This window comes from Exophiala dermatitidis (assembly GCF_000230625.1).
Source record: "Exophiala dermatitidis NIH/UT8656 unplaced genomic scaffold supercont1.1, whole genome shotgun sequence".
In the NCBI taxonomy this organism is placed as follows: Eukaryota; Fungi; Ascomycota; class Eurotiomycetes; order Chaetothyriales; family Herpotrichiellaceae; genus Exophiala; species Exophiala dermatitidis.
The window spans coordinates 1071795-1095278 of record NW_008751646.1 but is presented as its reverse complement, the minus strand read 5'-3'; the positions used below and the strand labels follow the sequence as shown (position 1 = coordinate 1095278).

At 51.7% G+C, this 23484-nt stretch overlaps 8 protein-coding genes across 8 annotated transcripts; 4 read left to right on the top strand and 4 right to left on the bottom strand.

The window, feature by feature from the left end:
- The first annotated feature begins 3196 nt into the window (after nucleotides 1–3196).
- Nucleotides 3197–5599, top strand: HMPREF1120_00391 (uncharacterized protein). Its single transcript, XM_009154388.1, has 3 exons — nucleotides 3197–4935; nucleotides 5002–5174; nucleotides 5257–5599. Exons 1-3 carry the CDS (start codon nucleotides 4458–4460, stop codon nucleotides 5422–5424), a joined length of 819 nt encoding a protein of 272 aa, XP_009152636.1. The 5' UTR covers nucleotides 3197–4457; the 3' UTR covers nucleotides 5425–5599.
- A 9-nt stretch (nucleotides 5600–5608) lies between these two features.
- HMPREF1120_00390 (aminotransferase) lies at nucleotides 5609–7009 on the bottom strand (the record flags this gene model as incomplete). Its single annotated transcript, XM_009154387.1, has 3 exons — nucleotides 5609–5989; nucleotides 6061–6203; nucleotides 6265–7009. The coding sequence occupies 3 exons, from the start codon at nucleotides 7007–7009 to the stop codon at nucleotides 5609–5611; spliced, it is 1269 nt and encodes a 422-aa protein (XP_009152635.1).
- Nucleotides 7010–7313: 304 nt separating this feature from the next.
- On the top strand, nucleotides 7314–12183 carry HMPREF1120_00389 (adenosylmethionine-8-amino-7-oxononanoate aminotransferase). The gene is made up of 3 exons (XM_009154386.1): nucleotides 7314–7558; nucleotides 7612–7714; nucleotides 7802–12183. The coding sequence occupies exons 1-3, from the start codon at nucleotides 7389–7391 to the stop codon at nucleotides 10115–10117; spliced, it is 2589 nt and encodes an 862-aa protein (XP_009152634.1). The 5' UTR covers nucleotides 7314–7388; the 3' UTR covers nucleotides 10118–12183.
- HMPREF1120_00388 (uncharacterized protein) lies at nucleotides 10479–13637 on the bottom strand (the record flags this gene model as incomplete). Its single annotated transcript, XM_009154385.1, has 1 exon — nucleotides 10479–13637. The coding sequence occupies one exon, from the start codon at nucleotides 13635–13637 to the stop codon at nucleotides 10479–10481; it is 3159 nt and encodes a 1052-aa protein (XP_009152633.1).
- A 568-nt stretch (nucleotides 13638–14205) lies between these two features.
- HMPREF1120_00387 (uncharacterized protein) lies at nucleotides 14206–16670 on the bottom strand (the record flags this gene model as incomplete). Its single annotated transcript, XM_009154384.1, has 2 exons — nucleotides 14206–16491; nucleotides 16545–16670. The coding sequence occupies 2 exons, from the start codon at nucleotides 16668–16670 to the stop codon at nucleotides 14206–14208; spliced, it is 2412 nt and encodes an 803-aa protein (XP_009152632.1).
- A 299-nt stretch (nucleotides 16671–16969) lies between these two features.
- HMPREF1120_00386 (cytochrome c1, heme protein, mitochondrial) lies at nucleotides 16970–18606 on the top strand. Its single transcript, XM_009154383.1, has 4 exons — nucleotides 16970–17216; nucleotides 17295–17449; nucleotides 17500–17562; nucleotides 17612–18606. The coding sequence occupies exons 1-4, from the start codon at nucleotides 17139–17141 to the stop codon at nucleotides 18288–18290; spliced, it is 975 nt and encodes a 324-aa protein (XP_009152631.1). The 5' UTR covers nucleotides 16970–17138; the 3' UTR covers nucleotides 18291–18606.
- Nucleotides 18586–20225, bottom strand: HMPREF1120_00385 (pfs, NACHT and WD domain-containing protein; the record flags this gene model as incomplete). The annotated part of the gene is made up of 2 exons (XM_009154382.1): nucleotides 18586–19938; nucleotides 20001–20225. 2 exons carry the CDS (start codon nucleotides 20223–20225, stop codon nucleotides 18586–18588), a joined length of 1578 nt encoding a protein of 525 aa, XP_009152630.1.
- A 298-nt stretch (nucleotides 20226–20523) lies between these two features.
- On the top strand, nucleotides 20524–23404 carry HMPREF1120_00384 (DNA mismatch repair protein MSH4; the record flags this gene model as incomplete). The annotated part of the gene is made up of 7 exons (XM_009154381.1): nucleotides 20524–21057; nucleotides 21103–21421; nucleotides 21466–21506; nucleotides 21554–21727; nucleotides 21751–21870; nucleotides 21916–22003; nucleotides 22056–23404. The coding sequence occupies 7 exons, from the start codon at nucleotides 20524–20526 to the stop codon at nucleotides 23402–23404; spliced, it is 2625 nt and encodes an 874-aa protein (XP_009152629.1).
- Between the last annotated feature and the right edge of the window lie 80 nt (nucleotides 23405–23484).

The following is a 23484-nucleotide window of genomic DNA, read 5'->3' as shown; positions in this document are numbered from 1 at the left end:
TTATATTGCGCTTGCGCCGTGTGATACCAGACAGCAGTCTTTGCGATGGATGGGCTGGATTGATGGCGAAGAACCACAGCCCACCTTTTTGAACCGTATGTTGGGCATTTGCTGGGTGTCGTTCGTGCTCACCTGGCTGTTTCCAGGAGATGAAGTCACGGCATATTTGTCTAAGTGCATTCACATCCTTTTTGAGGGCAGGAGAGGCCCAGTACAGCACCCAGAAATATTATTGAATGGGAACAGGGCAGTTTGAGGTTATATTGATCGAGCTGCCCATTATGGGCTGTGCTCTCAATTGAATATTTGAGTATTTGAGATTTGGAGTCGAGCACCACGCCGCCAGAGTTGGGATGGTTACAAGGGTTGAACAGAGGCAGAAACAGAATCAAGAGCAGGATCAAGCTACAGTGCTACAGAGAAAGCTACACAGCTAGGAACATACGAAATCATGATCAATGTCAAAAACATTCGAGAGCAGAGGTAGAAAGAAGTCTGAATACCTGCGAGAACAAACAGCACCATTGCAGGGGCAATGACAGAATCACGTACTGCATCACGTTCCACATGGCCGAGAAAGTAACGACTTTTTGCAGCTCGTGAGTTGTAGTACGTTCTAGATCTAGGTATGATGTTTCAGGCCTCATTTCTGCAGGCACACTGACCAAGAAAAGAGCGTGGCCGAGCATTCTCCGCCGCGATACCAAACGACTCGTGTTTCGACGCAAGGGCTGGGCTGGGCTGTGCTGGGCTCATGAGGGTAAAAAAGTAACTTTACCCTTGACTTGAGATCTCGGCGCGGGGAGGTGGTGCTCGGCTTGGTCGCCGAAGAGACGTTATGTCGCCGGAAGATACCTTGACCTTTGCGGAGGATGCTGTCAGGGACCATTGGAAAAGGGGCTCTGGCCTGGGCTACTACTAGAGCTACGGCCTAGAGAGCTACCTTATTATAGCAGGCACCGTGCCTACAATGTATACTACCTAAGGTTCTAGTAGTAAGGAGACGTTTATGGAGATTACAGGTAGCATGCTTCAGTTCCGCGCTGTTTGCAATTCCGGGTGGCTGTGGGTGTATCCGAAGTCGCTCGATAGTGGGTGGATTAGGTACCTAGGTAAATACCGTGCAGTGCCTGTCCAGCATTAACTACAACGTTGTAGGTACATTTTGTGTTTGTGCTTTTGCGCAAGCTTACCTGCGCAGGTCTACATTGTATAGCCGCCTCAGGCAGCTGAGCGTCCGGAAGAAGCCCCAGCATAGGAGGTCAAGGTGTCCCAAAGGACCCAAAGGCATGCAAGTTGAGGTGGTTAGTACTGTACCGCAGCACCTTAGCACCCAGCCGTGCATTTGCATTCAAGTTCGGAGATCATGCAAGTGGCAACGCCGGCATCCGAGATCTACAGCGTTCTTTACCATTTCAGGAATGTCCATGCCGTTCAAGTTGCGTGCCAGTGCTATTTGGTTAGCACGAGATTGATGTTGCCAGTCGTGCTGCCTGCCAGCCGCTATTAACCGGGCTTCAAGTTGCGGTCAAAGCCGCCAGTGTGGCTAGTGTTCCTACATTATTGTAGTATCTGTTTGTATAGCCTGTACGTTGTAGTGCAGATATACTGTACCCTATGTCTTGGGAGCAACAGATGCAATCTTGACTTGGAACTTGAGCTTGAGCACACAACTACAACTACTGCAGCGGCCGAGGATACGATATGAACCCCGCTGCCAGGGATCGCGTTTCACTCTTCTGCTGCGGCCTGATGCCTTGGTCTGCAAATCATCTTGTACGACAGACAATGAGGGACTCTTCCGCCTTCTTCGGATTGTACAGTTTTGTACTTCGGCAGCGTCGGGAGCGTTCACTAGGCACACTACCATAGCAAGGCAAGCTAATAAGGTAGAACTTGAAGTGGGGATCAGGAGGATGCAGCAGGACGAGTCTCCGCAAGGTCCAATATCTTGTATTTATATTTAGGTATGCAGAAGGACGTGACTGGTGCCACTCGGGCGATTGCTGAGAGAAAATATGATGGCTTGTATAGGTAGCATTCTGCGAGGACCTGTGGCTTGTGGAAGTGGCAGATATGTCTGGTATAACACGCCGCTATGATAATCGGTGTCATGCTGCTCTTTCCACGACAGATTGCAACGCCCAAGAAGCTCAAGATTCGACTTCACGAGACCACGGTCCTATGCGCGCCAGGGTGCTTTCAGTGACCTCATATATGCCTTGAGCCTCTGTCCGAAGGACGCAACCTTTAAAGATCCGTACGTTGCAATTGGACGTTGATAACCTAGGTAGCTGAAAAGGCCGAAAATACGAGCAGAAATGATTTCGGTGTAAACAGACCGAAGCGCGGGGCTGTAACGTTGTAGAGCCGCCACACTTGGATATGCCAATGCCCCGCTACTTCTCCCGCACAATCCAAAACTCCAACTTTCGTGCATTGGTTAAGTTATACTTCGTACCTTCATCCTTCTCTGCGAAGCAACCGTTCAGCGCTTGGTAAGAACTCAAGTACAGCGCATAGTTGCGTTATAATGGGCACCTTACCGCTGTCGTTTGTATGTTATATATCACACTGAACCAGGACGCAAAAGCTGACAGAACTGGAAGAATCGAGCAAGACCTTCATTATCTGTGTATAATATGAATCAGCTTTGCCTGGGCATATTTTTTGTCGACAACGTCGTTCTAGGCTCCTTACCTTAGGCATTGCTATTGACAAGTGAAACACCTCGATGCAGAAAGGAATGCGAACAGTTGTCACATTCACGAGGGACATTCAAGACAACCACTTTGGCCAAACCCATCACTCTGCAACCACTGCAGGCACATTGTGCGACCAAGCTGAGATAGAGCAGCGCAGTGAAGGACCACAACAGGCAAGAATGCCAAAAAGCTCCAGTCACGTGCACGGATCCACTTCGAAAAATCATAGCTTATATGTTTGTAACCTCCAAATTCTGTCGCCGTTTAACGGCAATTTGGTCAATTTGAAACGATACAGAGAAGATTAGCATGGCCCCTGCACTAAGGATGACACGCTTCTCAAAGAGTACTTCAAGTTTTTTTTGCTGCTTGAATCTGCTACTACAAAAAGCTCAGGTCGTAGATCGAACATTTCCAGAGGTCAGCAGTTCGAGCCCGGCTTCTGGCCCGACTTTTTGGTAGATGAAAGTGGTCGAATTTGTGGCGACGGCAAAATCTTGCTGCCTCAAGCTGGGGGTGCTCATTCACGCTAAAGCGGCGCTACGGTGAAACATTCTTGGCGACATTGTGAAGATTCAAGTGCAAGTTCTACGTAGGCATTTGTTCAGGAACGAATTCATCAACTCATCAACTCATGACTTGTGAATAATTTAATGTCAAGTTGGACCTTCACAAAGACTGGGCAGCGACGTAAAGTGACAAGTATGACACTAGATTCACTCTGAGATCCCACTCCGGCATAGACTGTCCAGTGGAAGATTGAAGTCAGTGGCAATTCGCACTCTGAATGCGCTAAGGCTTGGTGGGATTAGCGTAGCCTTATCGCTGGCGACACCTGATGCGACCGCCTCACAGCCTTTATTCCAGCTTCATCATTATATACTATATCAGATCTTTGTCCTCCCCGCGCGCCCTGTCCAGAAGAAGGGCCTGGCGAGCGATGCTTCAAGGCGCTGAAGCACCCTCGACCAAAGCATGTGGCCGCCATGCGACATTCATCGACTCCCACCGCCTACCTGTCGAATGAAGCATGGGCCATAGCACGAACGGTATTGTCCTCAAACCCCCTTCTTGCTGCATCCCCCTTTATCTTTACCGACTGTCGTCGTGGTGATGAAGTGCTTCCGGTGACAATGGATTGACCTGGACCTCCATGTTGAACAGCCACAACAAAAGACAGGGCAGCCACAGTTAAGTGTGTGAGCCATGTCGTGGCCCGTCTATGGCAACAAGCATTCAGACAGAGAGTTACGATGTTCTCCAGGACTATATATGAAAAATTAACAAGACCCTGGCATGGCAGCTAGGAAGAATACGACAAGCCAAACAACACAGGCTGAAGACAGAGCACTTAGCGTCGCAGGTACGGAGTCAGTTCAACGGTAGCATCTCCAGCCCCGTCACTGTCTTGGACCCTCTACCACTGGAAGGAAACATACAACTCAGCCGCATCTCCCTATCAGCCGCACTCTCCAGCCGCGAGGCTGAATCCCCTGATGTCCTTGGCACCTTTACGTGCGGCTCGACCCAAATGGGCGCACTATTTGAGATGTCTACACCACGCTTCTCTATCGTCTCTGTCCTTCTCTCTTCATCACTTGTCTCTCCTCTCTCCTCTGAGTTCCTTAACCCAGAGTGCTTGGAGACAGCTATGCTCTTCTGTTTCAAGTCCATGAATCTGCTCTGCATTGATCCATTTCTCCCTCCAGTCTGTCCTGCCAAAACATCTTTTATACCACCGAGTCCCGAATCATGGCGCAGCTTCCACCCGTCATGGCAGGCCCTTCTGTCAATCCTCCCGGCATGGCACGCGCTCCAGTCGACCCAAGGAAAGTGGCCGAATTCTTCGCTCGAATGCCCAAGAGAACCCAGAGAATCGCGAGGTCCCTGAGAGCCATCTACAGACTGTTCGTGAAGATCGGTTACATCGAGCATCGTGACATCAAATATCCACCACACGACCTCGACGGCAACAAGTGTCTCAGAATGGGTATGAGCCTCGCCGCAGTCCAATTCCTCGAAGCGCTTCCCTGGGCCATTGCAGGAAGTGGCGACATGATTCCCAATTCCCCGATTGTCGACTTCGGGTCCACGACCAGTCTCCTGGCTGCGGAACATATCCATAATGCAACTGGCCAACATCCCGCGGACCGCAAGAACTGCTTTATTGCTCTGACTAATTTTGGAGAGAATGGTCGTGGCTATGCTTTGGTCTTGGACGTCGCTAAAGGTAAGCAAGACCTCGACCTCGTATGATCTCCTACTATTATGATACTAACCAGATCTTTCCATCTAGGTACAATCCGCCAATGGGACGGTACTGGCGATTTCAAGTCCGTGCCAGCGAGAAACGCAGTCACGGTGTTGAGAGAAATCCAGCAACGCTGTCACAAACTCGACGAAGTCCCCTACGGATTGGAGATTGTGCAGCCCACTATGCATCTGCGTACAAACCCTGATGGATCACAGGTAAGAACAAATATATCTTCTTTTGTCCAGGTCCAGACGAAATGAAATGAACGGCTTGGATGCTAATTTCTGCTGAAATTAGTGTTACGAGAGGGATCGCACATACGTGCTTGTCGCGGGTGCAGCAGAAGAATGCGGTTGGCCAAGTCCATTCAATTTGCGCAAGTTCCAGTTTCTGGCACGAAGATGGCTTGTGACAGTTGGTTCCGAAGAAGATGATCTCGAAGAAGATGGTGTCGGAGAAGAATGATGGTGTGCCGTGTTACCCAGGTAGCAAATTGTGCGGGCATGGTTGAAGTCCAGTGATCAATGCCTGAGGAAAGGCTGTTTGTTGAGTGTCCAGGAAAATGGATGCCAGGAGCAAAGCATAGCATAGAATAGCCAAGCATAGCTTAATACGATGCCAGTACGTACTATCAAGCTCATTCACTCACTCAAATCTTAGCGAGTAATTGTCTTTCATCCTGCTGAACAGATGCTGCCCTCTCCTTCAGAATCCACGTTTTGACGCATGCAACAAGATTGTCAATCTGCTCAACTGTGTTTCCGGAGTGCAAACACACTCTCACCCGCTCAGTACCTGCCGGCACCGTCGGAGCCACGACAGGACGCACAATAAACCCCGCGGCTTGACAGTATGAAGCCAGGGACCGAGGATGGGGGCTCAACAGGGCAAATATGGGTGATTCGGGACATGTCGTGGGGAATGTGACTAACGGGACTCCTGATGCATCAGTTGCCTCCGAAGCCAGTATGGCCAGGGCCTGGAGTTTTGTGTAAAGATGGTTGATGAGATGGTACAGTTTCGCTGCAAGCTATAGTAGAGAGTGACAAAGGTAAGCTTGCTGGAGCAAACTTGAGATGACCTAGAGTAATTATGACTTACAATGTTTGCTTTGCCGCCCCGAAGCCAAATGTATGCCGTTTTGATAGCGACAAGGTTCGGGTAAGACATAAACGTGGTGTAGATCAAAGGTCGAGCATAGTTGATAAGATACAACCGGATGAGCGGAGAACAGAGGATGATAGCTTGGAAATCAATCAGTCAGTACCTCGAGTGAAGACTATTATACTGTCTTATTGGACTTACCACCATTGGTCGCGAGAGCCTTGCCGAACGTATGGAGCCGAATAGACACGCGCTTTTCAAGTCCAAGTTCGCAAACCCTTCCTGAGCCATTCGGTCCATAGATGCCCGTAGCATGGGCTTCATCGACGATGAGATGGGCGTTTTTCTTGGGAAACATTGACTCCATCAATTTCACGATTTGCGTCAACGGTGCCAGATCTCCGTCCATGCTGTAGACTGTCTCGACAGCCACAAAGACCGTCCCGGGAAAGTCTGAATGCTGCTGTACTTCTCTCAAGATCCGCCGCAGATCTTCAACATCGTTGTGCTTGAATGGGATCTGGTTCTTTGCTCGGCATTGCCGCATACCGTCATGAACACTGGCGTGGATCAACTCGTCGTAGACAATCACATCGCCCTCGTTTGGGAGGAATGAAAATATGCTGATGTTGGCATCAAAGCCTGAGTTCGTCAAAAGTCCCGCTTCGGCCCCATGGAAGGCTGCCAGTTCACGTTCCAGGTCCTCAGCATATTGAGAATTGCCGTCTAGTAATCGCGATCCTGTTGAGCCTAAGGGCGTACTGCTCTCGTTCAGCCGCCGAAGATAGTCATCATGAAACTCCCTGTTTGTGGATAACGAGAGGAAATCATTTGATGAAAAGTCCACCGAGTCGGGTGGGCTGGACTTTAAGATTCGCAGCCTGGACTGAGCACGTCGCTTCTCAAGCAGGGCGCTCAGTCGCTGTTCCAGTGGACCTGGGGACATTTTGACTGAAATGAGCAATGGACATTAAAACCCAGACATCTCCAGCCTCTCAAGTACGGCTAATAACTGAGGAGTGATTGCACTTCAACCCTATAGAAACATGTTGACTCAACAAATCGAGAAAGGCTGACCCGGGGCCGGGGAACAAGACGCATGACGATCGGAACGGGAAACTCAAACGATGTACCTCGGCTGTCAATCCAATCGGAAACATCCAAATCTCGGGAGCTAGAGATCTAAAAGCTTGGCAGGGGAAAGACGATTCAGTGGGGAATTTGGGGTCTATGACCAGGTACCTGGATCTCAACGAAGCTCTTTCTACCAAGCTATCTGGTATACTTCAATTCGTCGCCTATGCCCAGTTGACTAATTCTTCGGGATGCTCTGGCGGGACTTGAAGGCATGGCAGGTCTACGGGGCCAACACCGACGTTGGTAAGACCATCGTCTCGACCATATTATGTCGTGCCCTGCAGCGTCGAGCCTCGCCCAACGGTCTCCTTTACCTGAAGCCCGTCTCGACTGGACCGCAAGCTGAGGCTGACGACAGGTAAGCTGATCATATTTTCATTGCTTGTATCAATCTCACCTGAACGGCAACAGACATATAAGACAATACGTGCCGGGCATCAACTCGAAATGCATTTCGCAGTTCTCGCAACCATTGAGTCCTCACCTGGCAGCCCAACAGCACGGAAATAGTTCGGTACTCGACCACCCAGTCCCCAAAATGATATCCCATTCCCCCTGTACATCAACCCGATTCTAACAAACAATCGTCTTGCGAATACAGATACCCAGGTCTGACGCTTCTATCGTCAGGCAAATCAAAGAGATCCTCAGCAACCACAGCCAAGCAGGCGGCAGATACGCCATCCTCGAGACCGCCGGTGGAGTTCTATCTCCGGGACCATCGGGATCACTCCAAGCAGACCTATACCGACCGCTGAGACTACCCACGCTTCTCATCGGCGACAGCAAGCTAGGCGGGATCAGCACGACCATCTCGGCATTTGAATCGTTGCACGTGCGAGGCTACGATCTCGATTCGGTCATCCTGTTCGACGACCCGCAATGGGGCAACTACGGGTACCTGGAACGACATTTTCAGGAGAAGCACGGCGTCGAGACTCACGCGCTGCCGCTCCCACCTGCAAGGAGAGATGATCCACGAGACGACGAGGCCGTGCTTGCCGACTACTACCAAGAATGCTCTGAATCGGATTTCATCACGAATCTGATCGACCTGCTGCAGCAGAAGCACTTCTCGCGCGTTTCCAAGCTGACTTCCATGCCGTCCAAGGCCGATTCAGTCATTTGGCATCCCTTCCGACAGCATGGGATCCCGCATAACATCATTGCCATCGACTCGGCGTACGGGGACTATTTCCAAGCTTATGATCAAGAATCCGATCCAGCCTTGACCAACACCAACACTCCTACAACGCCCTCAATCAACGGCGGCAGCCTCACTCCCCTTGCAGCGATACCGCCTGCCAAACCGCTTTTGACACCCCTCTTCGATGCCTCCGCCTCATGGTGGACTCAAGGTTTAGGCCACGGCAACCCGGACATAGCACTGACGGCAGCCCACGCGGCCGGACGGTACGGACACGTCATGTTTGCCCACGCTGTACACGAGCCAGCGCTGGACTTGTCATACAATTTACTTTCGACACTCCAAAACCCACGCCTCAACCGTGTCTTTTTCACCGACAACGGCAGCACGGGGATGGAAGTCGCGGTGAAGATGGCCCTGCGTGCGTCATGCCAGCGATACGGATGGAGCAAACCTGAAGAAAACAACCACACCGAACCTCCGGTTTCAATTTTAGGTTTCAAGGGCAGCTACCACGGCGACACGATCGGGGTCATGAACTGCTCCGAACCCAACGTGTTCAACGAAAAAGTCGACTGGCATCAACCGTGGGGCCACTGGTTCGAGCCGCCGTCTCTCTTAATGCGCCAGGGGAAATGGGAATTGACTCTGCCTGACGGAATGCAAATGCAGAGCCAGGGCCGTAATACCCATAAATTCTCCTCTCTCGATGAAATCTTTGATTTCGACTCTCGCGCCGCCGACGCCGCGCGCTACGAGCAACACATCAAAAGCACCCTCAACGCACTCGTCCGTGACCAAGGCCGCCGCTTCGGTGCACTGATACTGGAGCCATTGCTCATGGGCGCGGGGGGAATGATCTTTGTAGATCCGCTGTTTCAACGGTCTTTAATCACCGTCATCAGATCGAATCCAGAGCTCATCGGCACACCGACTGACCCATCCAATACCAATGCCAGTACCAGTACCAGTACTGCAACAAACTGGTCCGGTCTCCCTGTCATCGCAGACGAAGTCTTTACCGGTCTATATCGTCTAGGCCGCGCCAGCTCATCTTCATTCCTGTCGTCTCCCACGGATAACGTCACCCCTTCCACCGCCAAACAGCCACAATCTCTACTACCAGCATCAATCGCTCCAGACATTTCCGTCCACGCCAAACTCCTGACCGCAGGTCTACTTCCACTGGCATTGACCACGGCCAGCGAATCCATTTTCCAGACCTTTTTGTCCGAGTCAAAGACCGACGCATTACTCCATGGCCACAGTTACACCGCCCATCCGATAGGTTGCATGGTCGCCAATAAAGCCCTGGACAAATACCGCCGCATGGACATTGACGGGTCCTGGGATGCGTTTAAGAAATCCTGGCTAGTAGCTCCACCGGCATCTACTACTACTACAACAACCTCTTCCACATCTACCTCCTCCACATCCTCATCGTCTCCTTCTACATCATCGTCCCCCAACGTTTACTCTGTCTGGTCGCCGTCTCTGGTTGAACGCTTGTCACACCATCCTCGCATCCATGGCTCTTTCGCCCTCGGCACCGTCCTCGTCCTTAAGCTTGCCTCCGAAGGCTCGGGGTACACATCTACCGCGTCGTCATCATTGCAGTCACGTCTGCTTACTCTGCTCGACGCCGAGGGTTGTGGAATCCATTCCCGCGTCTTGGGTGATATTGTCTATTTCATGACAAGTTTGATCACAACCCAGGAGCAGGTCGAGAGATTATCCAAGGCGATCCTGCAAGCACTGGATGAGCAGTAACGTTTGCATGTCGGCACAGCTGCACAGCCGCGATTCATGTGATTACACTTTGTTGAACATCTTGAGTGCATATAAGAGGAGTGCATGATCATGCTTGAATGATGGTCCGGAACGGAAAATAGTACTGAGGAATAGCCCGGTTGGAAGGCCTATTGTATAGAGCCTAATCTATCGACCACCCTATAGCTCTTGCCCACTGATGGCGCTTCCTACAACCCTCGCCCGATCCACTCGCACAAGTTCAGGTGGGAGCACAGATGAAAGTGAAGATTGGTTGGTCTCAGCACCAAACGCAAGTGTGAGCTCAATTGTTGCCCATCGGCTCATGCAATCACACCAATACTACAGTACAAGCCAAAACTCATGTGTGTCTACCGGCCCATTTGACATGCCCAGTAGTCGAAGAAGCTTGCAAATCCAACACAACTCCTTCATCGCTCTGGCGAGAGTCTTCCTCGGTGCCGTATGTATCCTCGTAGACCAACCCATCACCTTCCACATGCTCCAGTATCTTTCGAGCTGGGCCAGGCGAATAGATGCGGTACAGTTCAGCACGGCCACTTCGGTAAAATACCCACAGGGAGAAGCCACCACCCTGCGTATGAACAGCAAGATCATCAATAAAATCCTGCCCGACGTAGGCAAGGCTAGCACCGGAAATAGTGCCTGGGAAGATGCTTCTAGTGGCATTGGCAGGGGACGTTGCCGGGGCTGGATCGACTCCAATCGTAGAGCTTCCGTCCCATGCGTCAAAACTGGTCTGCTCGGCTTGAATTTGGTGAAATAAGTCAGACGGGACGTTGAACAGGACAAGCTCCCCGTTGGCATAGAACGAAACGACACGCAAGCCCCACTCGAGAGCCTTGCCAGCAGAGTAGACCAAAGGCACACTTGGGCCTACTGACTCCGTCGTCGGAGGCATAAACATAATCTTTCGAACGAGTTTTGTCGGGCCTCCTAGTGGTGCATCACTGCCCAAGCACAGAAGTCCAGATGAGGGATCAGTAAAGAGCAGGTGAGAGCCGTCACTGATCGGCACTGCACGGAAGTGATCGCAATCCACAGTCCTCAGAACGCCTTGGGTTTCGTCCCGCTCTGTAGGCATCTCCGGATCAGACCTGCTTCCAACGGGTGTAGCGGAAGTAGGAAAGGGCAGATTGCCAAAGAACAACCTCGTCAATGTCTGCCGCCGGCCGTAGGCAGCAGATGCCGGCGTGTTAACCAATCTGGAAGTCGAAGCATCAGCTTTGCTTGCATGCCTGGTCATCGGCCCTGCAGCGCTAGAGATTAATCTCAGCTTCTTCCTCGAGTCAATGCCAGGTCGCTGAGGCAAGAAGTAGAGATAATCACTAGGCGCCGCAAGGGGAAACCAGCGACTGAGGTCTCCTCCAGTCAGGGCGTTAACCCAGTGAAGTTCGATGCCCAGGCGGCAACCAAATGCAACACATTTCCGATTGGGACAGATGGCCACGCTTCGTGGGGGGTCCTCCGGGCTTCCAAGATCGGTATAAATTGCTGTGGGCCGAGCTTGGATTGGTATCCCGGTAGTGGCAGATTCTTCGTCTGAATCACCATGCGTAGAGCTTCCAGAGTGTGTACCACTCTGTCCAGGGAAATGCTCATCCCACATAAACGGAGGACTAGGGACAAATCCCGGTGAAGAAGTACCCCTCAACAGAGATAAAGGTGAAACGTAGTATCCGTTAGCTGCGCCTGCATGCATTTCATGGGAGCGCACAGGTACGTGACCGTGGAGTAACTGTGATGTCGGAGCTCGGGCAGAACTCTGGATGTCGGTTTGTAAACCCAGGTTCAGCGGTTCGCCAACTTCATGGCCTCGCCGAACGTCTGATGTATTCTCGCTGATATCCCAGAGCATACCAATGCGACCTTCAAGCAGGGCGGCGACGGCGTACCTTTCTGAGCTGGTATCCATACTGACCTCCAAGGCCTGTGTGCCAGCAATGAGACGAACGATTGGCTTCAGTGCTTGCTCTGTATCCCATAGTCTGTATACCAGGATGTCATTGTTTTGAAGAACAAGGACAAAGTTTCCGCATGCCGAAGCAGTAAACATATGTCTTTCCTCCGCCGATTGCTGGTCCAGGACCGCCGAAAAATCCACTTCTTTTACTAAAAAGAGTCTAGAGATACCATCCCCACTGCCCGAGTCAGTCCTCTGCCACTGCGACGAGAGCCTGTTCTCTGTAGCCAGTCTTTTCGAACAGATCCACTCCTTTCCGAAAACGCTGGGGCCCAACGTTTGCGTTTGTCTGACCGTCTCGCTGTAATTACGCGGATAACCAAATGAATCCTCTTTCAGGCAGCAAATATCCGCCGAAAAAGCGTCCTGACAACCATTGCGTTGAAGCATGAGCTTTTGAATACCCGCATCGAGACTGGCAAGGTACCATGCTCTGCAAGTGTGCCGAGCTGCATCAAAGTCACAAGGGGATAGGTAAGAATAGATTTCTTGAAGCAGCTCTCGGGGTATACGATAAAGAGCAGGAAAGTTTGGCCGAGGAAGTTCGCTGTTCCACCGACGACACACCAACCGCAGATTTTTGTAGTCCTCAAAAGACAAATAGCTGAGTAGTAGAACAATCACACGGCGCGGAAAGATAGGCCCGGAGCCCCGAAACCCGTAGCATTCATACGGCTCGTCTGCAAATTCCGAATCGTCGGACGTGGATTCTGTGGCCCAGATGCTTCCACTACACTTGTGCATTGTGCCCGATAATGGCAATCTCGCTAGGGTGTCGCGATGACCGGAAAAGGCATTTGGGCGCAGGTAACCCGCGGTGTCAGAAGAACTCGAAGTTCTTCGGGATTGAATACTGCCTTCCTCAGAGAAAGGATTAGTGAAACCATTTATCTGTTGCTGAGAAGGCGCGTCATTGGGAAGTAGAGAGTTTTCCCGGGACCGGAGATTTTCATCGGATAAGAAACGGACTTTCGAGAGTCGAGCAGGCTGAGGATGTAAGGGCAACAGGCTACAGCTTCGCTTGATGACGGTAGCTAAGTCTTCGTCCGGCTCATCGCATGCCCCGTCCAAGTTGGCAATGTTGCTCGGGGAATGCACATCAGCGGTGGGTAGGTAGTTGGGCAGCCCAATCATTCGATCACTGTGTCCGCTGAAACAAGAATGCTGAAACCCTTCATTGTCAGACTTGCCGCAAGGGTAAGCTGACATGGCAACTTCGGTGCCGCACGAGCAGGGTTGAGTATGGCAGATTGGGTCTTTCTCCTGCAGCCGGCATCGCACGAATGACTGTTCTCTTTTCGCCAATTGCTTCTGATGAAACAGTTGTCGAATGTTGTACTCCGATGAACCTTCCGGCACCGTGAGAATCCTTTGCTGGTAGCACTTCCCGTGCTTCCCATGTGGTGGTTGCGGCCTCACATGTAGGCCCATCACCGTCCGCAAGGATCGATCAGAGGTAAAAGCAAGTGTGGCAGGCTCGGCATATATTGTTGAGCTTAGTCGTCCGACTGGGGATTGCTCCGTAAGATGAAGCATTCTGGTTCCGCGATCGTGGACAGACGCAATCCCGCGAGACACGAGGATTTCGTACGCCACGGTGGCGCTGAGCTAGAAGGTGTATGTATAAGTAGGGGATAATGAGAGACGGACTGTGGGAGTAAGAAAATTAGGGCTAGGGATTAGAAAGAGAGGGATAAATAAAGCGGACTCAAGAAGTAAAATCATGGCAAGATTTTACAGGAACATCGAGGTGCGAAGTCGCTACTGCTGAAGAGTGGGAGACGGGTGATTGACGGCAAGTGCTCATGCTGTGGGTTGTGGCCGACAAGGAAGAGCGACGTGATCAAAGCCTCGGAATGCTGCCCCGATTGCTTACTGACTCATACATTCAAGGGGCAATCAGATTTGTCGTTGGTTGAATGCTCCGCAGATTCGTCGATTGGCAGCTTTGCACCATTGTAAGGCTATGTGCTCCAAAGACGCCTAGAAAGGTGGTGTGATAATAATGGCGACATTGGGTATCTAAATATTTGGAAACCAAATCAATCGCTCGCTTGCTATGCTCAAGACAATGAAAGTTCGAAAAAATTAGAGGTTTGAAGTCCTACGCGGACTGAGAGCGTTCATGTCCAGGACGCCGTATCCACAAACTCTCCAGTGGCCGCACTAGGTTGGGGTTGATATACCGAAGACCGGTCTCGGGGTCCGTATCCACGTTCCGGCCATAATCAGTATCTCTGTCCCAGGTGGATTCCGGAGGCGATGGAAGGTGCAGAAGGTCTGTGCGATCAATGCTTCGAAGTGCGATGAACTTCATAAGAGGGACATAAGTCCGGTGAAAATACACCGTAAACCAGACCGTGATGGCCAGGAGCGGTGAGAGAAACAAGGAAGCGGTCAATGCGCCGCGCAGGGCCAAGATGCCGGTCATCGCCACTTGAAAAAGAATGAGGCCAGTGACAATACGGTCGCATATCATCGGCCAGGCCCGGCCCGTGGAATGTTGGCGGTGCTCCATGGCGTAAAGTAACTGGTACTTATAGATAAAGCCACCAATGAGGAAGTAAATCAAGCCGAACAATGTTATCATCCAGGATGACGGAAGAACGCTGTAGACGATGCAGATGATGAAAATGAGCATGGTCTGCGGCAGGTAGAAGCCGTAACTGAAAACGGGTGGTTTGGCAAGCTCTGCATAGTCTCGAGGCGTCTTTGCCGTGATGAGGTAGAAGGGGTACAGTGCAACAGAACCGAATTCCAGGAGCCTGAATGGAAACAGTCCAAACCCTTGAAGGACAATAAGGTTGACGTAGAACGGTGAGAGTTGCTCCAGAGCCTTTGCGACGGCGTAGGCAATACCGGCTGTGTCGCGGAGAATGTCTCGCAAGTCCTGCCAGAATTCATAAAATGTAGATGCCGATCCCCAGACGGTGAAGACGATAAACAGGTTGAAGAAAGTGAAGAAGAAGTTCTTGGAGATGACAGACAACTCGACGTCTCCCTGAGAGACCATCCCCTGCTGGTTGGCAAGCCAATCGTACAGATAGGGCACCGCCAAAGCCAGGAGCGAGAACAGCAATGTTGGAAGACCGGTTTGAACAAGTGAGCGGATGATTTCATGCTCCTCGAGGGCTGCGGCAAGTCCTGGAAGGACTTTATCAATAACCTCGATACTCAACAGACCTGCCAAAGGAGCCAGCGCGGCAGCCCAGAAGATGGTCAACAGCCCAATGAACACCATGATAGTCCAGGATCGTATCATTCGGTTATTTCGCGAAAGATAAGTATTCTTCCAAACGACATCGGCAGGTGGTGGTGCCAGACTAGCGAGTAGTCGGCCAGGGGTAGGGTCTAGGATGGCTTGGACAGCCATCTGACAGGCTGCTGTTGACTCCATTGTAACAAACGCCAGGGCTGTTGGTCTGAACTCGGCGTCCCGCAAGGCGTGAATCCGTTCGTCCAACATCCTTAATCTTTCCTCATAATAATCGATGGCATCGATTTTCTTGCTGTAGATGTTGAGTGGCCCGTACCGCATGTTGAAGGTAGGCCTAGGCCTATCACCGATTGTGGCATGCGCCTCCTCCATCTCCGATCGCGACAAGAGTGCCCCGTTTTCGTGCTCTGTACCCAGGGGGTTGGCACGCCTGCGGCGGCCGCGTGATGCATGTACTGATCGATCATGACCTAGATAATCAGCCCAAGCTTCTTCAAGCTTTCTCAGGCATGCCATGCGCTTTGACATGAGGTTGTCCAGCGTGCGCCAATTTCGACAGAGCATAACGCTGTCAACTTTGCCAATTTCCAGCCCCTCGATAAAGTCCTTGATCGCTTGTTCAGATCTCAGCTCCGGAGGTATCCCGGACAATCGCAGCGTCCTATCAGTGATCGTCGACTGGCTGCCGAGATATGCTTGTCGAACTCTGATGAGGTCCGTGGTTTCGGCAATGAGGAGGTAAATAGCCACGAACGTGAAGAAGTATGCAAACACAACATACATCCACAGATAGCTGTTGTCTTTCTCAATGGCCGGGTTCTTCGGCTTTTTCGACTTGTCAGCCAGTACAAAGAAAATGGCAGCACTGTCAGGATCGGATCCATTGATCGGAGGATAGAGTAGCGGCGGTTGTCCAGTAAATTTCCAGTTGACCGGCAAGATGATCGTGAGCGAGAAGAACAACGTGATCGACAGGTATTTAATTGCATAGCGGAAGAAGGCGAGGAAAGCGTATGCATCAAGCCCAGCTGATGCCAGCACCTCTTCTCGCGAAATCTTGTACAGCACTGGGATCCATCCGAACATAGTCTTTGGCAGCTCGGGCAGCCGTGAAGCAGCGGTGGATTGCTTCTTCCGGGCATGGTACAGACTCGTCCATTTTGGTCGGAGCACCTGAGCGCAATCAGCATAAGCAGGTCCAGCTTTCGTAGAGGATAGGGTCATACACAGAAGGAGAGGAATGCGCTCAGGCCGAACACGACTGAGATGATGAGCTGGACCTTGAAGTCGCGCTGGTTGGTGCTCTTGAACTGATCATTCCAAGAGGGATTTTTGGAGCCATTTAGAGACATCACCAGCTCTGGTCAGTGGCCGTGGAGAGAAAATACAAGCTCACAGTCGGCGTCTGTCAGAGGTGAAGCTAGACGAATCATTAACTGGACCGCGTCCGGTCGGACATCACCAAGTACTTGTACACACGGATATAGCAGCGCAGCCGTCCACAGCAGAGTGACGCGGTAGACATAGTTTGGCGCTGTGCTGCCGTGTGCTCCGCGGTTTGGCTCTCTGCTGCGCTGTGGTCCGCTGTAGCAAATGATAAAGGCCCACACATCTTTCAGCCAATCAGATGCCATCCAATACCAAGTTGGTAGAATGTGCATCTGAGCTTCAGTTCTTCAAGCTTGCAACTTCAGTCCCTCTACCGCAATTGTGGACTTCAACACTCTTTTCTAGCTCCACAAACGAGCATCGTTTGCTTCTCTACTCCAGTGTACGGACGATCCAACATCTGCTGTCGAGGGCGCATACGGCTTCTGGACATGATGCTGGCCACGTCGGCAGTCCGTGGCACCCCGTTGAGGGCAGCTGCACGAAACATTGTCCGCAAGACAACGACGGTCAGTGTTCTCCATACGGACTGGCTCTCACGAAGATCAATTGTACGCATATGGCATCTCTACTGACGCTTAACGCAGCGTACCGCATCTTCGACTTCCACCGAGGCCGTCTCATCTCCTTTCTACCTCACAGCGGGCGCCTCCGCCGCAACCCTAGCTACGATCGGCTCGATCGCTTGGTACTATCATCTTTACGGCCGAGATGTTTTCGCCATGACACCAGCAGAGGAGGGGTGAGCTTGCGCGGTCAACGGATAGGAAGATGCAGCTGACTGGGGTTTAGTTTGCACCCGACACAGTACCCGTGGGAGCACGCGAAGTGGACGAAGACTTTTGACCATGCAGCGTAAGCATTGATTGAATCGCGACAGGATCACAAAATTGACATTTTTCAGTCTTCGAAGAGGTTTCCAGGTCTACCAAGAAGTTTGCGCCTCATGCCACTCTCTTAAGCGTATCCCATATCGAGCTTTGGTTGGAACGTTTATGACGGTCGATGAAGCCAAGGCTCTGGCAGAACAGAACGAATACGACACCGAACCCAACGACGAGGGCGAAATCGAGAAAAGACCCGGAAAGCTGTCGGATTATATCCCGGCCCCGTACAAGAACGACGAAGCCGCGCGTGCTGCCAACAACGGTGCTTTGCCTCCGGATCTGTCACTTATGGTCAAGGCCCGACACGGCGGCTGCAACTACATTTTCAGCTTGTTGACCGGCTACCCCGAAGAGCCACCCGCTGGCGCCACTGTTCAATCAGGCTTGAACTTCAACCCTTACTTCCCTGGAACCGGTATTGCAATGGCGCGAGTGCTGTATGATGGCCTGGTGGAATATGAAGATGGCACCCCGGCTACGACCTCCCAGATGGCCAAGGACGTGGTCGAATTCCTCAACTGGACTGCGGAACCCGAGATGGACGACCGCAAGAAAATGGGTATCAAGGTTCTCATCATCGGCACGGCCCTACTAGCTTTGAGCGGCTGGGTTAAGCGATACAAGTGGACTCCTATCAAGAACAGAAAAATCGTGTACAATCCTCCTGTTGGGCGTGGGGCTCCTCCCCGGCCGTGATGACGGTATAGCAAATGGAGATGGAGATGAAGGCGCTCGGTCAAGTGGGCAAGAACTCGTCATATTCCCAGTTGGTGAGACGATCGGTGCTTGTTTTGTAAAGAATGGAGACATACAAATTTCATTAAAATTGAACGTTTGTAATTTTACCCAAAGCGAGTCCGATCGCATTGCTGTCCGTGTTTTCCATTCTCGAAACCCAGGGGTATCTGCATTTCCCATCCATAGCGAATTTCCCGAATTCTACAATTCCCAAGTGCCGTCATTTTAAATAACCATCATGTAAGCCGAACAATCAATGCTTCCAGAGCTTCACCTGTTTATCCTTGCCACCGCTGGCGACACACTTCCCATCTTGACTCCAGTCCAAGGCAAAGACTTCGTCCTTGTGGCCTGGCAGATCCTCCTTCAGTTTTCCCGTCTTCACATCCCAAACTTTGACTGTTGTGTCTTTCGAAGCACTGGCCAGGAGTCGGGAGTCGCTGGACCACGCAACCATGTATACAGCACCAACATGACCCCGTAAAGTGGCAATGAACTTGCCATCTCGGGCGTTCCAAAGCTTGACGCTGTTGTCGAAGGATGCGGAGGCGATGTAAAGACCGTCCGGAGAAAACGAGACATGCAAGACTTGTTTCTGATGGCCGAGCAGTCGCGCGATTGGCTTGACCGTGGCATTGGAGTCGCCAGGGATGGCCGAGGGATCCCAGAGGAATATGGTGTTGTCGTCTGATGCCGATATCATCTTTTCCACCAGCCGGCCTTCTTGCCTGGCAGCCTCCTCGAATCTGGATTTCGCCTTTTTGATTTTCTCCTCCACTGTTTCCGGAACCTTCCCCGTGTGGTCATGGTAAGCGGTGCGCAGCACAAAGTCTGTAGACAGGGCCAAATGGTTGACCCAATGCGTATGCGACGAGAGAGTGTGAAGACAGTTCCATGTCTTTGTGTTCCAGATCTTGATCGTCTTGTCCTGTGACGAAGTGAAGATCCGATTGAGGCCACCCCATCGTACGCAAGTGACTGAACTCTTGTGGCCCGAGAGACTCTGCTCGATACGGCGTAGTACAACATCCCATATCCTGACGGTCCCGTCCTTGGAGGCTGATGCCAATCGAGGCTTTCCAGGTGTCTGAGTGTGATAGGGCTCCCAGGCCAGACTGGTGACCCATTTGTTGTGGCCTTTGAGTGGACCGCCTAAGGCTTCGCCAGACTTTGGATCCCATAGTCTTATAGTGTTATCCATACTCCCGCTTGCAAGGATGCGGCCGTCAGGGGACCAAGAAACCACGAGTACCCAACTCGTATGTCCTTTTAGCGTGTGCAATGGTGTTCCAGTGTCACAGTCCCATATTCGCGCAGTGTTGTCTCCACTGCCGGTGGCCATCCTAGAGGAACCTTCCGGTGAAAAGGCTGTTGCAAGGATCGCCTCTCCATGACCAGATATCGACGCGGAACATCTCGAGGGGGCACGTACGCGAAAGACAGCCTGCGGGATGAATTGGAGGACGATATTATCCTCGGTACTTTTAAATCCTGGTTTCAGGACAGAGTTGTATAGATCGGTTTGTACATCGAGCAGTTCGGATTCAGACGTTGTCGACCGGTCGTTGCGGAAGAAGAATCGGTATGGGAGGCGTTCTCCAGGTTCCTGGTTCTTCCTGTCAGCATGCAAGCAACTCTGGCGCGACCGCGAGCAAAAAGTGTCCATACATTTCCTTGGATAGTGTTTAATAGTGTCTCGAGATTCCTGACAGTTGCATCCTTGACAGGCACTGCAACAACCGGACCCGTCGACTTCCCAGTACTCTGGTCGACAAACTGGACCCTGACACTGCCCAAGTCCTCTGGTATCCTGGCATCCTCCAGAGCCTTTTCTGCCTTTTCGGCAGCGGCAATCTTTTGCCTCTTACTCGGAGGAGGCACCACTGTCGCCATGACTGAGTCAGCCTCTTGAAGCAGTGGTAGGCAGATCAGAGAAGAAGTCGCTGCGCAGACTCGTAGTAGCGCAGACTCAAAAAAATAATGGACGACCTCAGCCTTGTGAGGGGACAGCCTCGTCGGCAAACCTTCCATTTATCTTGATGTATTGATATCCGATTCGGACTTCAACTTGAAGCCCCGCGTCTTTTGTCCTCTCAAAGGGAATGTTTCCACAACTTGAAGTCTCTAGTTGGCAAAGCAAGAGTTTGCCCAACGTTTCCGACGGACAGACACGCTCATTTGTCTCGCAGTCATGTCGTATCGTAGCGGATCTTCTGCCTCCCGGAGTGCTACTGATTCGCTCAGTACCACACGCAGCACGCCTACATTGGCAACGACACCGGTCCCGGACACAACTCGCCGACGTCCCAGGACAGCCAGAACATCCACTGACTACAGCAACAGTGAAACAATCTGTGCAATCAGCGAAGCTCCCGGGATATCCTCCACTGTCGGACTTTCGTTCGTCAATGTTACCACTTCCGAAGCTGTTCTCTGTCAGTTCACAGACACTCAAACTTATATTCGGACATGCCACAAACTCATGGTCCATGAACCTACCGAAGTACTTTACATGGCGCAAGCTGCAGATTCGAAGCTCGTATCTATCATCTCTGAGAACCTCGACGTGGATAACGGCGGCCCAGTAGGCACGAAACTTGACCGCCGGTATTGGTCTGAAAGTAGTGGTTACGACTATCTACAACGCCTTGCCTTTCCAGACGATCTGGCGTCGCTGAAATTGGCTCTAGCAGGCAATCACCTTGCAATATGCTGCTTCTCCGCAGTATGGCACCAGCTACCGGCTACTTCTAACCACTGATGAGGGTAGGTTTTGAAGTTCGCCGACATGGCATTGCAAAAGACCTTCGCACCTCAAACACTACGTATAAAATTCGAGACCGCGGAGGGTTCCATGGTGATTGACCTAGCCACCATTGCTTCTCTGGAGTTGGTCCAGAACATCGAACATGCCAAGTCCAAAGACTGCCTTTATGGGCTGCTGAATGAAACACTAACACCTATGGGTGCTCGACTTCTGCGAAGCAATATCCTCCAGCCTTCAACCGACCACGAGAAAATCAGGAAGAGACACGAAGCTGTCGGCGAACTGATCTCCAAGCATGACATGCTGTTTGCAATCCGATCTGGTACACACATTGTCTCTTTGGAAGACTTTGCTAATGCGAGATAGCTTTGAAGTCTTTCGTAGACACTGACCGCGTGCTGGCCGCTGTTTGTGTTAAGCATTCCCTCCCATATTACTCAGCTAATTGTCACAGCTCGTAGTGATACAGACAAAGCAGGGGATCCAGTATGCGGAGCAAGCAGTCAACAACGTCCTCATGCTGAAGACTTTTGTGGATTCCGCCAAACCTCTTTGGCAAGCACTTACTGGCGCCGGGAGCGAAGAGCTGGATGAGATCCGCCAGGAAAGGAGCCGTAGCATCACCATCGTGATGAGACTAACCTGTCATAGCTCTGCGATCCTGCCAGCTATTCAGAAATCGATGCTATGATCAGGCATAGTCTCAATCCTGATGTGTCCCACTCGACGAAGCCGATCGAGCTGCGCAATCAGCGGGTGTATGCAGTGCAGGTAATTCAAGTCGACCAACGTGGCTTCTAATCTGATCTTTTCCAGGCTGGAGTTAACGAACTTCTCGACGTTGCAAGACAGACTTACAGTGAAATCAGCCAGGATGTGTTTGATATGATGGAAGAGCTTAAAAGTGTGGCCTCTGATACAACAGGCTCTCCTAGCAAACGTTCTGACCGTCGCAGATGCGCAAGAAATTGATTTGGAGTTGAAATTCGAGCCCGGAAGGCAATTTTATATTCGCTTTCCAGCCGTTCAAGTCGAGGACAAGTCCATGCCCGAGGCATTCGTGAACGTGTATCGAAAGAACAAATGGATCGAATGCCAGACCCTGGAGCTGATCAAAATGAACCAGAAAATCAAGGATGCTCACAACGAAGTCATCAGTTTGAGCGACCATGCAGTGCAAGAATTGATCGAGGCAGTCCGGACGAAGATCCATCCTCTTTTCAAGATCAGTGAAGCGATTGCCATGCTCGACATGCTTTCAGGGTTTGCCCAGATGGCCAGCAGCAACGAGTACGTGCAGCCGGAATTAGTAGACACTTTGGCCGTCAAGGCCGGTCGGCATCCGATCCGCGAGAAGAGCCAGATGGACAGATACGTGCCCAACGACATGTATGCGACCGAGCAGAGTCGCTTCCAAGTCATCACAGGCTGCAACATGAGCGGAAAGAGCACATACATTCGGTCGATCGCTCTAATGGCCGTTATGGCGCAAATCGGCTGTTTCGTGCCAGCCACATACGCGTCGTTCCCGGTCACATCCCAGATGTTCGCACGTGTGTCGACCGACGACAGCATCGAAGCCAATGTGTCGACATTCGCGTCGGAAATGCGCGAGCTGGCCTTCATCCTGCGCAACGTGTCGGCACACAGCATTGTTCTCATCGACGAGCTCGGCCGCGGAACCAGCACCACGGACGGGCTTGCGATCGCCATTGCCATTGCCGAGGAGCTGATCCAGTCCAAGGCTCTGGTCTGGTTCGTCACGCACTTCCGCGACCTGCCGCGCATTCTGGCCGAGCGTGCCGGCGTGGTCAATCTGCATTTGGCGGTCGACATTAACGCCGACGCCTCCAAGCTGAAAATGCGATACCAGGTCGCCCAGGGGTACGAGGAGGAGAGGTTCTATGGTCTCGCGCTCGCCCGTGTTCTCGACCTGCCTGTGTCGGTGGTCGACACCGCCACTCGCGTCTCTCATGCTTTGCATGAGCGCAACGAGGCCCGCAAACGTAGCTGCCGCGCCCTGGTCTCGGCCAGAAGGTCCAAGTTGCTGTTGAACCTGCGCGAACAGCTGTCCCAAGCAAGAGAGAGCTGTCGGAGTGCTGGATCTGACCCTGCGCAACTCAGAGCCTGGTTGGCAAGGCTGCAGGTGGAGTTCTCGGTGCGGATGAGAGCGCTCGAGGCCGAGGCAGAGGGTGAAACAAGCGATACTGAAAGTCACAACCATGTGAGCAGAACTGAAGACGTGGATGTTGTTGTCATTGATGATGATGACGAAGAAGAAAACGGGGAGGATGTTCATGTTTAAGTTGAGGACATTCAAGACACGTAGAGTGACTGAAGACGACGTACTGTCCAAGAAGGCAGCAGGATCATGAGATTACGCAG

What these genes read in the sequence shown, in the direction of transcription:
- HMPREF1120_00391 (XM_009154388.1), top strand. Translation starts at nt 4,458, where the DNA reads ATGGCGCAGCTTCCACCCGTCATGGCAGGCCCTTCTGTCAATCCTCCC. An exon ending in GGTCTTGGACGTCGCTAAAG is followed by an intron (nt 4,936 to 5,001) that starts GTAAGCAAGACC and finishes CTTTCCATCTAG; the next exon opens with GTACAATCCGCCAATGGGAC. An exon ending in CAAACCCTGATGGATCACAG is followed by an intron (nt 5,175 to 5,256) that starts GTAAGAACAAAT and finishes TGCTGAAATTAG; the next exon opens with TGTTACGAGAGGGATCGCAC.
- HMPREF1120_00389 (XM_009154386.1), top strand. Translation starts at nt 7,389, where the DNA reads ATGCTCTGGCGGGACTTGAAGGCATGGCAGGTCTACGGGGCCAACACC. An exon ending in CAAGCTGAGGCTGACGACAG is followed by an intron (nt 7,559 to 7,611) that starts GTAAGCTGATCA and finishes GAACGGCAACAG; the next exon opens with ACATATAAGACAATACGTGC. An exon ending in AACAGCACGGAAATAGTTCG is followed by an intron (nt 7,715 to 7,801) that starts GTACTCGACCAC and finishes TTGCGAATACAG; the next exon opens with ATACCCAGGTCTGACGCTTC.
- HMPREF1120_00386 (XM_009154383.1), top strand. Translation starts at nt 17,139, where the DNA reads ATGATGCTGGCCACGTCGGCAGTCCGTGGCACCCCGTTGAGGGCAGCT. An exon ending in TTGTCCGCAAGACAACGACG is followed by an intron (nt 17,217 to 17,294) that starts GTCAGTGTTCTC and finishes CGCTTAACGCAG; the next exon opens with CGTACCGCATCTTCGACTTC. An exon ending in AAGACTTTTGACCATGCAGC is followed by an intron (nt 17,563 to 17,611) that starts GTAAGCATTGAT and finishes GACATTTTTCAG; the next exon opens with TCTTCGAAGAGGTTTCCAGG.